At 30.8% G+C, this 15,774-nt stretch overlaps 1 protein-coding gene and 1 long non-coding RNA gene across 2 annotated transcripts in view; one reads left to right on the top strand and one right to left on the bottom strand.

Annotated features, from left to right (window-relative positions):
• Positions 1-11,356: 11,356 nt before the first annotated feature.
• LOC145266617 (uncharacterized) overlaps positions 11,357-15,774 on the bottom strand; it is a 102,140-nt gene continuing 97,722 nt past the window's right edge. The window contains exons 4-5 of the mRNA XM_080122524.1: positions 13,520-13,684; positions 11,357-11,574 (exon numbers count right to left, since the gene is read on the bottom strand). Coding sequence (XP_079978650.1) covers positions 11,461-11,574; positions 13,520-13,684 — 279 coding nt within the window. The 3' untranslated portion in view covers positions 11,357-11,460. The remainder of the gene's footprint in view (positions 11,575-13,519; positions 13,685-15,774) is intronic.
• Positions 11,432-15,774, top strand: part of LOC145266618 (uncharacterized) — a 33,584-nt gene continuing 29,241 nt past the window's right edge. Inside the window, exon 1 of the long non-coding RNA XR_013864767.1 lies at positions 11,432-11,593. This is a non-coding gene — a long non-coding RNA (uncharacterized LOC145266618). The remainder of the gene's footprint in view (positions 11,594-15,774) is intronic.

Below are 15,774 nucleotides of genomic sequence, written 5' to 3'. Positions count from 1 at the left end.
GCGGGTCATTTAGAATCATATTTAATTAGAGGTCATTAAGAATCATATTTAATTGGGGGTCATTTAGAATCATATTTAATTAGAGGTCATTTAGAATCATATTTAATTAGAGGCCATTTAGAATCATATTTAATTAGAGGGCATTTAGAATCATATTTAATTGGAGAGCATTTAGAATCATATTTAATTAGAGGCCATTTAGAATCATATTTAATTAGAGGTCATTTAGAATCATATTTAATTAGAGGGCATTTAGAATCATATTTAATTGGAGAGCATTTAGAATCATATTTAATTGGAGAGCATTTAGAATCATATTTAATTAGAGGTCATTTAGAATCATATTTAATTGGAGAGCATTTAGAATCATATTTAATTAGAATGCATTTAGAATCATATTTAATTAGAGGCCATTTAGAATCATATTTAATTGGAGGTCATTAAGAATCATATTTAATTAGAGGTCATTAAGAATCATATTTAATTAGAGGTCATTAAGAATCATATTTAATTAGAGGCCATTTAGAATCATATTTAATTGGGGGTCATTCAGAATCATATTTAATTAGAGGTCATTAAGAATCATATTTAATTAGAGGTCATTAAGAATCATATTTAATTAGAGGTCATTAAGAATCATATTTAATTAGAGGTCATTTAGAATCATATTTAATTGGAGAGCATTTAGAATCATATTTAATTAGAGGTCATTTAGAATCATATTTAATTGGAGAGCATTTAGAATCATATTTAATTAGAGGTCATTAAGAATCATATTTAATTGCGGGTCATTTAGAATCATATTTAATTAGAGGCCATTTAGAATCATATTTAATTAGAGGTCATTTAGAATCATATTTAATTGGAGAGCATTTAGAATCATATTTAATTAGAGGTCATTAAGAATCATATTTAATTGCGGGTCATTTAGAATCATATTTAATTAGAGGCCATTTAGAATCATATTTAATTAGAGGTCATTTAGAATCATATTTAATTGGAGAGCATTTAGAATCATATTTAATTAGAGGTCATTTAGAATCATATTTAATTGGAGAGCATTTAGAATCATATTTAATTAGAGGTCATTAAGAATCATATTTAATTGCGGGTCATTTAGAATCATATTTAATTAGAGGCCATTTAGAATCATATTTAATTAGAGGTCATTTAGAATCATATTTAATTGGAGAGCATTTAGAATCATATTTAATTAGAGGTCATTAAGAATCATATTTAATTGGGGGTCATTAAGAATCATATTTAATTGCGGGTCATTTAGAATCATATTTAATTTAGGGTGAACTCTAACATGCTCTTCCTTCAAGAAGTCCAACACGGACCCTAAATCTGGAACAGCAATCAAGAATGCACTGTAAACAAACTGAAAGTTTCAAATTCAATTATTCCGACAAAAAAAGTTTGGCATATGAATTTAGTCTTTATATACGGCATAATCACGTTGACACACCGGATCTCGTTAGGTCACTAAGGTTAAGCAACGTTGAGTTTGGTAAGTACCAGATGGGTGACCAATTTGGGAATTCCAGGCGTTGTATGTAGGAGAATGTCGACACTGCAAGAGTTGCCAAATCCTAACGTCGTCATCTCTCCGAACGGGGATATACATGTAACTAGGGATCGCTTGTGAATTTCATACTCCCATGGAACTTCCTTCTTTGTAGGAAGCCACTTAAACTATTATTATCATTATTCTGAGGTGACAGTTGAGTGTCCTTATACTAAAAAGTGTCAACAAAGAACAAAAACTCACAAGTGTTCATTTTTTTTAAAGCAATGTTTTATGATTTTAAATGCTTCAAAAAAAAAAAAATATATATCTTCCGAAATTTACAAATTATTATCTTTTTTATATTAAAAAAAAAAAATCGTTTTGAAATGAAAAGGAAAAAAAGCACACACACACACACACACAAAAAAAAAATCGTTTTGAAATGAAAACACACACACACACACACACACACACACACACACACACACACACACACACACACACACACACACACACAAATAAAATAGGAACCAGCCAGTTTTGTTTTTCCAGATGTAATGAAATCGGCATTTTTAATTAACCGGTACAAATAATATTCATGTAAAGATTCAAGATGGCGGCCGAAGGCTGAAGGATTTCATTGTAAAAAAAAAAAAAGAATAATGAAAACTTCTTGTAGCTGTTCAGTATGGTTTGACAACCATTTTAGTTTTGACAACTTTTCTGCCCCCACCCCACCTCTTACTGTCCCGGGAGACAAACAAAGAACTATGCATGATCAATGAAAGTAAATGTTACTTACTTTGCATTGCGCATTTCTGAGAGTCTATGCGACTGCTTTCAGAATTTAGGGTAATGGTGATTAAAGGGAGACCCTAACTTTCAAACACACTGGAAGTTGGCACCCACGTCTCTCAATTGAAGTATGGAAGCACAGAATCGATACAATTTTCAATTATATTTTATGTTTATTTTTTTTTTCATGCCCTTCTAAAAAAATATATAAAATACATAAACTTTTTTATCAATTTAAAAAATTTTTGCATATTTTTTCAAATAACATAAATTAAAAATTTTCAAATGCTTTCAACGAGGCTAATCACGTGTGGAAATATATTTTTGCAATTATATTTCACTTTTTTATAATCCTTTACTTCATGAAGCTCAATGTAATTACAGAGCACATAACAAACAAATGACAAAAAGTCTATATTCCAAATTTCATGATGTTGACCGTTTAAATTAAATTGACATTCACAATTCGTGACAACAACTGTTTCGTAGCACAAAATCATTCATTTAATTATTATATCAATCAATGAATTTATTCTGCCCTTAACTCATCAGAATAAACAGCAACTATCAATCCATAAAAATAAAATGCATTTGGGCATGATTATAAAATCCGATAAATTGGATGAGAAGTTGCAATTTCCTTTTATTTTATTTTTCATTACGCCATTTTAAATTTTCAAAATGTCATAATAAAAGATAAAATAAAAGGTAATAGCAACTTCTTTTCTAATTTTTGGATTTTGTAATCATGCCAAATGCATTTCATTTTCTTTTGGTGGATTAATAGTTGCTGTTTCTTCTGATGAGTTAACCATGCAACTGTTTGTTGGCCATCTCCACAAACTTAGAAAATGGATATCTTATTAATTGTCTGAGGATAACTATAAATCGTGTTTTGAGATCTACAGACGATGCCGAGTGAATATACGTGATGTCAAGTGAAGGGGTAAGATATGTGAAATGTAGTTGGGAAAAGAGACATTTTTTTTTTCTCTGTCTCTGCTCGAATAATGTATCTAAGAATAATTAATAAACATATTTTCGGTAAAATTGTTCCGTGTTAATTAGTAAGACGGTATTTGACAATAGTTAAGTGTAACAAAGTAAAAACATTGTGTTTATCATCCTCTATCATGTCTAGGTAAGAGAGAGAGAGGGGGGGGGAAGAATCCAGATCAAATAGTCTACCTCAAACCCCCATCTCCCCAAATGATGATTGACATTCATAGCGAGGGCTATAAAGTACACATCCAAAAAATAGCTGAACACATTTTATGGGTTTCTAAATTTCTGAGATGAAGATTCGATATTCGTATTATTTGGATTCATTGGACTGTTGTTTTCATCTTGAGTGCTATTTTCACAACGTTTCAGTCGATGTAACCTCCGACCTTCTTCAGGTGTATCTTGTCAAACTCAGGAATCCTTCTGTTAAACTCGGGAATCTGCACAAAATTTCAAACGGAACCTTTTTGTTAATCCATAGAAGTAGTATGCTCTCGTTCTGTCAGCCATGATTAGGTAGAAGTCCTGAGGGCTACCCGTACTGAAGATTAAACCTTCAGTCTTCAAGAATGTGATTTATCAACTGAATTTTACCAAGTACTTTATCCACTACGCCATGGTCTTTGTGGAAAATTCTGCGATGAATTTTAGGAGGCTTAAAATAAAATAAATAAATAAAATAAAAAATTCCGTTCAAAATTCTGTGCAGATTCCTGAGTTTTACAAAATACACTCGAAGAAGATCTGAGGTTACATCGACTGAAACGTTGTGAAAATAACACTCAAGATGAGAACAGTAGTTAGAAGAATCAGAATAATCTCGTACAAACATTTTATGGGATTTTCAGTTTTGGAAAAACAAAAATGGCTGGTCTTTTATTGATTATATTTTTATTAAAAAACAAAAAGTTTCAGGGATTGAATTTATTTGGAGAAGAGTATGCTTGTCTTTGCAAGAATTTTTTTTTTTTTTTTACAAAACTGACAAAAAAATGAAAGGAGAAATTTTTTTAGTATGATTTTCGATTAGGCATGATTACAAAATCCAAAAATTGGAAGAGAAGTTGCAATTACGTTTTATTTTGTTTTTTATCACGCCATTTTTAAATTCAAAATTGCGCAAGAAAAATGAATTAGTTTGACATCCGCTTTCTGAAATCTAGACTTTTGTGATAAAAATATTTAGGTGCTTATTCGGATTGGCACTTATAGCGATAAACAAAAAAGAAGAAAAACTTTTATTTTGTACCTACTTGTCACGGAATGAAGATTTCATATTCCAAAAATCACAAAAATTGATCAAGTAGTTTTTTTTTTTATTTACGAAAAGCAAATTTGCTGATTTTTTTTGTTTTTCTTTACCGATAAGTGACAAATGAAGCCATGTTTATCTTGAGAACATAATAAGGGGAGGTAATCAATGATTATTTTGAGAGTTTCCACATAAATCTGATTTGTTTGCCTTTGTCTACTGATTCGTTGCATGCTGTTTTTTACCCTCATCATTTTTTTGAATAAAACAAACTACTTGATCAAATTACATGATTTTTGGAATCTTTCATTTTCGTTCTGTGATGAGTACGTATATCACACAGATATTTCTGCATTTTATTTCAATTTGTTTGAACTTTTTTTTTAACTAATACCCCCCCCCCCAAAAAAAAACAAAAACAAAAAAAACAAATAGAAACTTTAGGGAGACAATTGTTTGTCTTCAATTAAAAATGAGTTGTTCCCCTTAATTATTTTAGATTTTTAGGTCATAATTGAGACTTCCTGAATGAAACATCTAGTTGCACAAGAAAACAGATTTATGATTTAAAAGTTTTTTTAAAATACTATAGCGTGTTTTTGAAAAAAATTTATTGCAGAGAATAACGTTACGTACTTACTTGTCATGTCAAAATTAGAATAAATTTTTAAAAATACGAAAAATTGATCCAGTAGAAAAATAAATATAAGTAAAAACAGAATTTTTGGATGTTGCGAGTTTTCACTTTAAATTAATGCCTTAGTAAATCGAAAACAGGGGGGAGATAACTGTATTCTATCATTTAAATTGCTTCGTGCAGAATCCAATGACACAATCTTTCAAGTCGGCCATATGGTTTTCTATCGATCTACTGCATATTTTTTTTCCGAAACTCAGCTCTAGCACATCTTCTGTTGGACCATAATTTTTTTGTCAGCCTATGTCACGGTAACATATATTGGGTCGGTTTCTAAGTGTTTTGTATAATTTTTTGTTTAAACTCATTTTCTCAAACTTAACGTATGCAACAGAGATCTTTTTTCTTTTTTTTTTTTTTTTTACAAGGTAGTCACCACTTATCAAGGCCCGGAAGCCACTCGGGGATAAGGGTTATTGTGTGTACAGTACGTTAGTTTTGGAGATCTGATAAAGTGTCTTACTTAAGGAGGCGGTTCATCAGGAATTTGTTCACATTGGACTTGAAGACATCCAGGTTGTAGTCTCATCGCCATTTGTCTTTTTCAGATATATTGATAAACGCTGTATGATTTTCGAACCGAATAAACATTTTACATTAAATAAAAACGCTAAAAACTTATCCAGTCACGTAGAAAAGTAACGTACCTTGCCTTTGGTAACATTTTATTTGTTATATATTTGTTTTTTTGACAACTTTTTCGAACCCAATAAAATAAAATTTTAGTTGTAAAAGAGACAAGTCTGTTTTATATTCAATTTCCGTTTACAGATTTTTATTTTGTATTTTGTTGTTCGAGATTAGTTTTTAATTTTTATTTGTGCACTTTAAAAACTTATACAGCGACAAAATAAAAGTATAGTTGCAGGGGAGACAACCATCAGAAAACTACAAAAGCTACAAAAACTCTTTTTTATACATTCTTTCATTAAAAACATGTTATTTCTGTTACTAATTTTGATTTTTCAGTCCTAATTGAAAACTGCTTCCATTTTACCAATTCTCCAGGTGGGACTAAATAATATTTTAAATAGACTGTAAGAAAGTATGCTATTACAGTACAAACACAATAATAAACGACAATTGGCTAGTCAGAGTCCAATTTTAATATGTCAGCTTAAATGCTATTTGGGTCCAACTTTTAAAATTCCACAACGTTAGATTAAGTATGAAACTACAAGATTATAACAGAAATATTTGGGAAAATTTTTTCCTCATTTATGTTCGATGTTCATCGTATATTGCGATGAACTTGGAATAAATTCGAAGTCATGAATCGTTAAAACACAACAAAATTTTATTAATAGATTCTTTGATATACTCTGCTCCCAATTTGTACTGATCGTCAGAGTCTATTTTACAAGAAATTTACGTTTTTGTAAATGCTAAAAAATAATTTTTCTTTTGATAATTTCTTTCTGTAATTTTTTTCTGCAGTTTCTGTAGTTTCTAGTAGTTGTTGTAATTTTTGTATTTTTGTTGTAGTTTTTGTAGTTTTTTTTATAGTTTTCTGGTAGTTTTTGCAGTTTTCTTGTAGTTTTCTTGTTGTTTTTGTAGTTATTTGGTAGTTTTTTTTTTTGCTGTTTCTGTAGTTTTTTTTATTGTTTCTGTTGTTTTTTATAGTTTTTGGTTGTTTTTGTAGTTTTGTGGTAGTTTTAGCTTAATCTTTAATAATGAAAATAATTTATTTAATCTTCTTTTTTATTTTTACACTGTGGTCACCACTTATCAAGGCCCGGAAGCCACTCAGAGATAAGGGTTATTGCAAGTACAGTACGTTAGTGTGGAGATTTGATGAAGTGTTTATTTAAGGGGGCGGTTCACTAGGAATTTGTTAACATTGGACTTGAAGACATCCAATCTAGATTTCAGATGGAATGATGTTACGATATATTTTAGCCAATTCATTTTATTTTTCCCTTTTTTTTTATTTAAAAAAAACAAAACAAAATAAGATTTTTTTAAAATAATTAATGAAGAAATCGATTACAGTTGAAGAAAGAATGATCGATTTTTTTTTTTAGTTAAAAAAAACGGTTTTCACACACGGAATTCTGTTTAGTGAATAAAAAAAACCACAATACAATTCATGTTAATTGAATGTTAAGGCACAATATATTGAACAAGAAAAAAGATGGACAGATTAGAGAAGAAGAGAGGCGGAGAGGAAGTGTATACAGTAAGAGAAAGGGGGAGATGAGGAGTAGAAGGAGGTATAAACTGTTAAGGGATAATATGGAAATGAATAAAGAATGTAAAGGGGGGGTAGACGAAAGAGGGAGAAAGAAAAAAGCAGAGGAGGGGGGAGTGTAAAAGAAGAGAGAGGGGGGGAGTAGAAGACGATATAAAATATTAAATCACAAAATTGAAAGAAAAAAAGAAGGTACACAGCGAATAAAGGGGAAAATAGGAAAAACAAGGAAAAAAAAAGAGGAAGAGTATAGAGATGGAGAGAGGGGGAGATGAGGAATAGAAGGAGGTATAAAATATTAAGGCAGAATATTGAAAAGGAAAGTCAAGAGGATTGGAATAAGAAGGGAGGAGGGGGAGGAGGAGGAGGAGGAAAAAAGAAGAATGAAAATAGGAGGAATAGAGAGGAAAAGAGAGGGAGAGGAAGAATAAAAGAAGGTATAAAATATTGAAGTACAAGAAGGAGGTAGAGGGTTGGAGGAGTATACAAATATAGAGGGAGAAAGAGGGGAGGATAGGAGGAGTATAGAAAAAGACAGAGGGGGAGATTAGGAGTAGAAGGAGATATAAAATATTAAGGCACAATGTGGATAAAGAAAGAAAAGGAAGTATAAGGAGGATTCTAAAGAGAGAGAGGGAGGGAGAGAGAGAGGGGGGGGTAAAAAGTATGAAATATTAAAGCACAAAATTGAGAAAAGGAGAAGGATACGGAGGAAAGGGAGTAGAAGAATATATACAACAAAGAAAGTGGGGAAAGGGAGGAGAGAGAAAAAGAGAGGAGTGGGAGAAGTAGAAATAGAAATGGAAGAAGAAATGGAGAAAAAGTACAACAAAAAAAAAGGCAAAATAAATGAAGAAAATAACGAAAGAATGAAAAAGAAAGAAGAAATAAAAAAGAAGAAAAAAGACAAAAAATTGAAAGAAAGAAGTTGAAGAAAAAGAAATAATGAAGAAATTTTCGCCGTTTGTGCATTTCTGTTATTTTTGGACAATTTTTTTGGTTTTTATTTTGGAAGAACGTCTTTCAGAACAAGGGGAGATAAATCAAGAAGACCTTATGTTTAAAAAAAAATATCTTAGGCGCACATATGAAACCGCCCCCCCCCCCGGTATATTTTTTATTTTTGTCTTTTTTTTTTCCATTTTTTCAGTGGATAATTATCGAATGAACACTAGTTTACCAGATTATATATATATATATATATATATATATATATATATATATATATATATATATATATATATATATATATTAAAAAAAAAGTCAAATATTTAAATATTTGTAGGGGTGTTCATTTTTTAATACAACGTTTAAGTAAATCGATCACCCATTTTAGAACCACTCGATGTTTTTAGGCCAAATTTCGCGAATTTAGTTTTTTTAAGCAGTTTAGCAATTTTTAAAAAAATTCGCTTTCTCCGATTATTTCATATTCATATTTATGGTTATCTTCAAGTTTTGTCACCCAACATTTACAAAAGTTTTGCTTGGATGAATTTTTTTTTTTTAAATACGCATTTTTCAAGTTGTATCACCTGACATCTCGATAATCAAAGGAAATGATGAATGTGTGTTAGAATACCAACTTTCCTTTAAAAAAGTGGGTTTTTAGGGTATTCAGGTCTGTATTCAGTATTGTTTTCACTGGTCGCCATGTTTGTTTTCGCGCGTGCATGCAAATGAGAAAATTGGAAGAAAAAAAATTTAAAAAAAAATACAGAAGGGGGTACCGCTTCCGCGCCGCCTTACCATAAAATGGATATGAATGCATTGAATATGCGTGATATTATTTATTATTATTATTTTTTTTTTAATTATTTTATTATTATTGTTGTTATTTTTTATTATTATTATTGTTGTTGTTATTATTTATTATTATTATTATTATTTTTATTAATATTATAATTTATTATTATTATTATTATTTTTAATTATTATTTTTGTTGTTATTATTTTTATTATTATTATTTTTTTATTATTACAATTTATTAATATTATTTATTATTATTATTATTATTATTATTATTATTATTGTTGTTGTTATTATTTTTTTGTTATTATTATTTTTTATCATTATTTTTTTAATTATTTTTTTTTTATTAATTTTTATTATTATTATTATTATTATTATTATTATTATTATTATTATTATTATTGTTCTTCTTCTTTTTCTTCTTCTTCTTATTTCTATTATTATTATTTATTATTATTATTATTATTATTATTATTATTATTATTATTTATTTATTTATTTTATTTTTTTAAACTTTGAACAATAATAAAAAAAATTTTTTTTTACAGTTTCAAAGACTGTTATCTTCCTCCAAGACCAGAAGTATCTGTAGAGAGGAAATATTTTACACAACAAATAAAAAAAAAAAAAATGATGGATTCAAATAAAAATGTTCAAGAAGAAAATACCCAAATATTTTTTCAGTCGGGAAAAGAATTTTTTCCGGGTCTCTTTTGATCCTAACTGACATTATAGTTCTTTCTTTTTTTTTTTTTTTCGTAGGCATATTAGAATTTTCTTAATTTTATTTTAATTCAATAAATGTTCAGATAATTAAAGCTTGATTTTGTGTTATTGCATTGTTTTAAACTAAAAGTTATTGAAAGCTGTAACATTTTCGGATAGGGTTTTTTTTTTTTTTACACAGTGATCACCACTTATCAAGGCCCGGAAGCCACTCAGGGATAAGGGTTATTGCAAGTACATTACGTTAGTGAGGAGATTTAATGAAATGTTTAATTAGAGGGGGGCGGTTCATTAGGAATTTGTTAACATTAGACTTGAAGACATCCAAGTTGTAGTCCGGAGGGAAGCAGGCAGACGGAACAGAGTTCCACAGGCGTGCAGTTCTAAGAAAGAAGCTTTGTTCATGAAATCCGCGTTTTGATTTAGGCACAGATTACTTGAATTGTTTTCCCCTGTTCTAAATGGAGTTTTTATTTTTTAAATAATAATAAAAAAAAAATGTTCAAAATAACAAAAATGCACAAGTGACGAATTTTCGGCACTTCTATATTATGATAACAAAAAAAATATTGAATTTCAATTGAAACAAATGGTATCTATGTAATTATCAGGCCTCAAATAGTAACATATCCAAACATTATGAAAAACGATAAGGTAGAAAAATAATCATTAATCAAAAAAGAAATTTATGAAATGAAGCAAAATAACTGTGAGCATTACTAAAAAAAATTAGATAAGTTGACAAGGGAGATAATTACGTTCTGTTGCTTACGTCACACAATGAATGTAATTCAAAATGTCGGAAAAATTTTATTTCTCATCTAAACTTTATCGGAAACTGTTTTTCATTACTAATTATTTTCCTATCTTATTGTGTTCTATAATTTTTGGATATCTTACTATTTGCGACATGACAATTATGTAGGTACCATTTGTTTTTACTTGAAATTCAATATTTTTTCGTTATTATAATATAGAAGTAAGAAGCACCGAATTTTCTCCTCCAAATAAAAAAAAAATAGAGTGTTTCTAATTGGCTCATCAACCAATGAAAACGTATCCTTTTGTACATACGAAAAATAATGAAACAAAACTTGAAATAAAACTTTTTAAAAAATCTTTAAAAATAAAAATTTTTGTTTTTCACTTCTTTAAAACGTCCCATTTTGTTTCTTTGATTTTTAGTGATTTCCCCATAACAAAACAAAACAACAACAAAAAGAAAAAAAAAATGAAAATAATGGAATATGAAATAAAAAAAAAATGAAAATAAGAATCAAATGTAAGAATTAAATAAATATATATATATAAAAAAAATAATAACATGAAAAAAAAATGGAAAATAATCAAATGTAAGAATTAAATAAATATATATATATATAAAAAAAAAAAATAACATGGAAAAAAAAAAATAAATGGAAAAAGAAACCCGGATGTTGTATGCAGTTCATTTCCGGATCCGGTTATACAACTGCAAGTCATGCGTTAGAAAAAAAAAAAAAAAAAAAAAAAAGCTCTGATCAATTTATCAATTCATACGCCGACAATAATAGCCTAAAACTTTGCATTTCTCACACAGATGTTGGGGATGAACTTTGCTTTGATCCGAAACGTCCAAGCCGTCTGGTTTCTCGAGGGGTCGCTGAAAATGCAAAGGGGAGGTAAATAGCATATAAATATTGCCAATGTTTTAATTAACTATGCATTAACAATCATAATTATGAGTTACTTTGTTTTTAGCGTAACTGAGTTATTTCCCCTGTTATTGAGTCATGAACTATAACAAAACAGGGTACTTGTACAGTTTAGTCAAGACATTAAAAATGAAAATATCGAAAAAAGGGTTATATTGTACGTATCCGTTATGGAACGAAGTTCTCCAAAAAAAAAAAAAAAAAAATTTTACTTAATTTCATCAAGTAGTTTTTTTTTTTTTTTTACAGCAAAAAACAATTTGTTATGATACCGAGCAAAAGGTTCGATTTTTAGGAAGAAAAGCTAGAATTAAAGATGGGGAGGGAGTGTCGGCGCTTTAACTGGAGTTATCTCCCTGTGGCATGTTCAGCAAATTTCATAATGGCTAACTTCAACGCGCTCTCATAAGAACGTGTTTTTCCGCTGTAAAAAAAAAAAACTACTCGATCAAATTAAATGAAATTTTTTTCCGGAGATCTTCAGTCCAAAACGGATGCGTACAATATAACATTTTTTTTTTTTTTTCGATATTTTCATTTTTGAATATGTTGATTAAACTGTACAAGTACTTATAATTCAAAATTCGCAGTACATATTTTTTTTTTATTTAATTAAAGAAACTAACTTTTTTCCAAAAAAAAAAAAAAAATGAAAGAAAAAGTTACAAGTGTCGTTCCAAAAGTAAGGCCCCCTATTTTTTAACTCCAAAACTAAAACGTTGAAGAGCTCCGAAGATTGGAGAGGGTGATACCATTAAAACGAGCCACCTTTTGTGCTCCAGAATTTATTTTTCTAAATAGTTACCATCATTCTCAATGCATTTTGGCCAGCCCTTTTTTGATGTCTCGGTCATAAAAATCAGGAGTGCACTTTGTCATTCACATTTGCTGTTGCAATCGACAGACTCATCTCCCAACTATGTTGACATCAACTACATTGGCCTCATAAATGTGCTACAGGCGTCGGTGAATGTTGATCGGTTCAAGTTTTTCTGCATGGAGAAATTTAATGACGTATCTCTGCTTCTGACACACGCCCATAACAGGGCTTGCCTTCTTTAGAGTCTCACACCGTCAATATCTGCAACAGAGAGATAAAACTTTCAGGTCATGAATGCATAAGTTCAGTCATCATAACAATGCAATTTGCAATCCCCACTGATCCATTCGGGCGGGGAAAAAAATGGAGCCATTACTTTTGGAAAATCCCTCGTATATAAAAAATACATTCCGTCCATGTCATAATATTCTAAACTGGGTAAATGTGTAGTTTAGCGGCGTAAATTATTTGACAGACAAATAATTATAAAAAGTATTTATTTTTATATAAAACATTATTAGACGCAAAAGCTGAAATAAAACTAGAAAAAATTCATTTTTATTTTTATTTTTTCATCATCTTTTTATTAGACTAAATGTACGACATTCGAGGCGGCCATATTGTTTTTAAAATTTGGCCTTTTTAAGGTTTGACAGATTGGCGTTTTTATGCTCTTTTTTCTTTTTATATTTTTGGCCGCCATTTTTTTTGTAATGAAAGAGCGTAAAAAAGGCCAAATTTGGCCTAAAAAAGGCCAAATTTGGCCTTAAAAAGGCCAATCTGTCAAACCTTAGAAAGGCTAAATTTTAAAAGCGATATGGTGACCTCGAATGTTATACATTTAGTAGTAATTACAAGGGGAGATAATTTGTGACTTATTCAAGTTGTAGTTATTGTAAGATGATATAACATGTGCTTTACTTATTGAATTTGTAGTGATTGCAAGGGGAGATAATTTATGACTTTTTATACTTGTAGCAATTGAAAGGGGAGATAATTTATAATTACTTATTTAAGTTCTAGTAATCACAGAGGAAAATAACTTGTGCCTTACTTGATCGCTTTTTACTTACCTGTTTGAAAGGGTACACGTTAATGTGACATTTGATGCACTCTTGTCCCATGTTCGCCCAACTATTGCCGCTCATCCATTTGCGTTTGCACTTTGGACATTTGTATTCGCCGAAACACCGCTTCTTCCCCTGGTAGGGAGTCAGTCCCTCACCCTTGGGACGGGCCTGAAATTCAACACACGACAAACATCGTTAAAAGGATATTTCAAATAAGCATGCATGAATGCATGTTCTGCAGAGGAATATCAATCGCGCAAGTTTAATTATTTTCATTATCTTAGGAAGAGGGTTGGGTTCAGAATGAATCGTTGAAGCACACCAGCATTGGTACTTCCTACAGGGTGGAACGATAAAATTGTCGCCCTAATAAAAACAACACTACAGCTTTATTTTAAAACTTTTATTGAATAAAAATCAATTCGGGTAACTTGATTATATAGCAGAGCTGACATCTATTCAATGTAGCCGCCTTCAGCCTCAAAATCACCACCTCGATACAGGTCCAGAACTGGCAGCTTGGCGAATACTTGGCAGATGGCGGCGATCAGGCTGCCTTTGGTGTTGTGGGAGGTCATGTTGGTGATGTTCTCGACGTATGACCAAACAAAGTAGTTTAATGGATTCAGATTGAGAGAGGAAGGTGGGGGGGGGCAATGAGAAGGGTACAAAGTCATAGCAATCCTTCTGAAGCCAAGCCTGGGTCTCTTTAGACTTGTGGGCCAGCACCGAGTCCTGCTGCCACACTTAAGGTCTGCCGGCGGCCACCTGATTGCACCAGGAGATCATCACATTTTTCAGCACATCTGGGTACACTTTGATGACGACTTTAAAGCTGACTTCAAAAATGTGAGGTATGATGTAGCCCCCCACTTGAAACCAACCATGGCCGAAAACTTTGTTTTCATCACTCTGAGCACATTCCTGTTACCCGGATTTGCATTTTGTGTGTGCTGGCAATGGTCCTATTATCATAACTTAGATTAGTAGAGAGCATGAGTTGTACAGCGGCGCATCTCCGATCTCGCTCGTTGAACATTGTGCCACTTTCAGACAGGATAGAAGGCTCCTATTGCTCTTGGGATTTGTACACAACTGGTCAATTAGTAGGTGGTCTGCAACAAAAAAAAGAAAACCGGTTTTCATCAAACGGAAATGGAATCATGTTGTCTTTTCTATGGCAACAATTTTATCGTTTGACCCTATATTATATAATAATAGCAATTATAGAAAAGACAATATATTGGTCAACATAGATTTATTTGTCGATGAGCTACAATTGGGGGGGGGAAGAAGGTGTTATATGCTATTTATACCTAGGTATTTCGAAGCATAATGCTTCTCATCAGAAGAGGGCCTAGGGGATCTAGGTTGCAAACATTTCAATGCAACATCTGAGTTAAGAGAATAATGTGGGGGATATTAAGGTGTCTGGTATATAGGGGAGTGATGGATAAGGGGTAAATCGGAGGGGTTTAAACTAATGCAGATAAATTTAAACTGTATTCCAGACTTGAGAAAAATTTGCTGTATTTCCCGTCTTCTTTCCATATCGTCATCATCCTCTCTCATTTTATATTATCTCTCTATTTTTCATATCTCCTATTCATTAAGAATATTAGCGATCTATTGAGATTGTGTCGCTTGGACTGTGTGAGGAGTTGCCTTGATTTGATGATGTGTATTTTAGAATTGGCTGACTGAGTTATCTCCCTTTGTCTGGCAGTTAATGTTATATAAAGGCTTTTTTCCTCTTTTGTGTAAACTTGTAAAATAAACAAGACATGTCTTTCTGCATCTCTGTGAGTAAAAAAAAAAAGGCTAAAAGGTGTTGCGTTGTTAATTGATTTGTTTTCTTTGTCATTGTCAATATATCTTCCACTATGAAGTCATTTAAGGAAGAAAAGGTATGGTTTTCTTTATTTACTTCACAATTAACTTAACAAAGGTTATTGATTAAGCCAACAATTATTATATATGTATTCTCCACATCAGCCGATAACCTCCAAGCTGTGGGATTACTCTTTATTTTGTACAGTTACGGTTGTTGATTGCTTTATAATTAACTAGACTACTCGTGACCCGTTGGGTCAGCATATGTTTTAGCTAGCTATGGAATAGTAAGTATACAAAATTAATGTATAAAAATGCAAAAATTGAATGCATGCACACATGAAAACAAACATGGCGACTATTGGATAATAATTAATTTAGACAACCGTCTCTTTGCAAATAAAAAGAGTCACAACAGAACTTAT

This window comes from Euprymna scolopes, chromosome 41 (assembly GCF_053919585.1).
Source record: "Euprymna scolopes isolate OS-2025 chromosome 41, ASM5391958v1, whole genome shotgun sequence".
In the NCBI taxonomy this organism is placed as follows: Eukaryota; Metazoa; Mollusca; class Cephalopoda; order Sepiida; family Sepiolidae; genus Euprymna; species Euprymna scolopes.
Note: the sequence above shows the minus strand (reverse complement) of the source record. Positions and strands in the feature narration are given on the sequence as shown.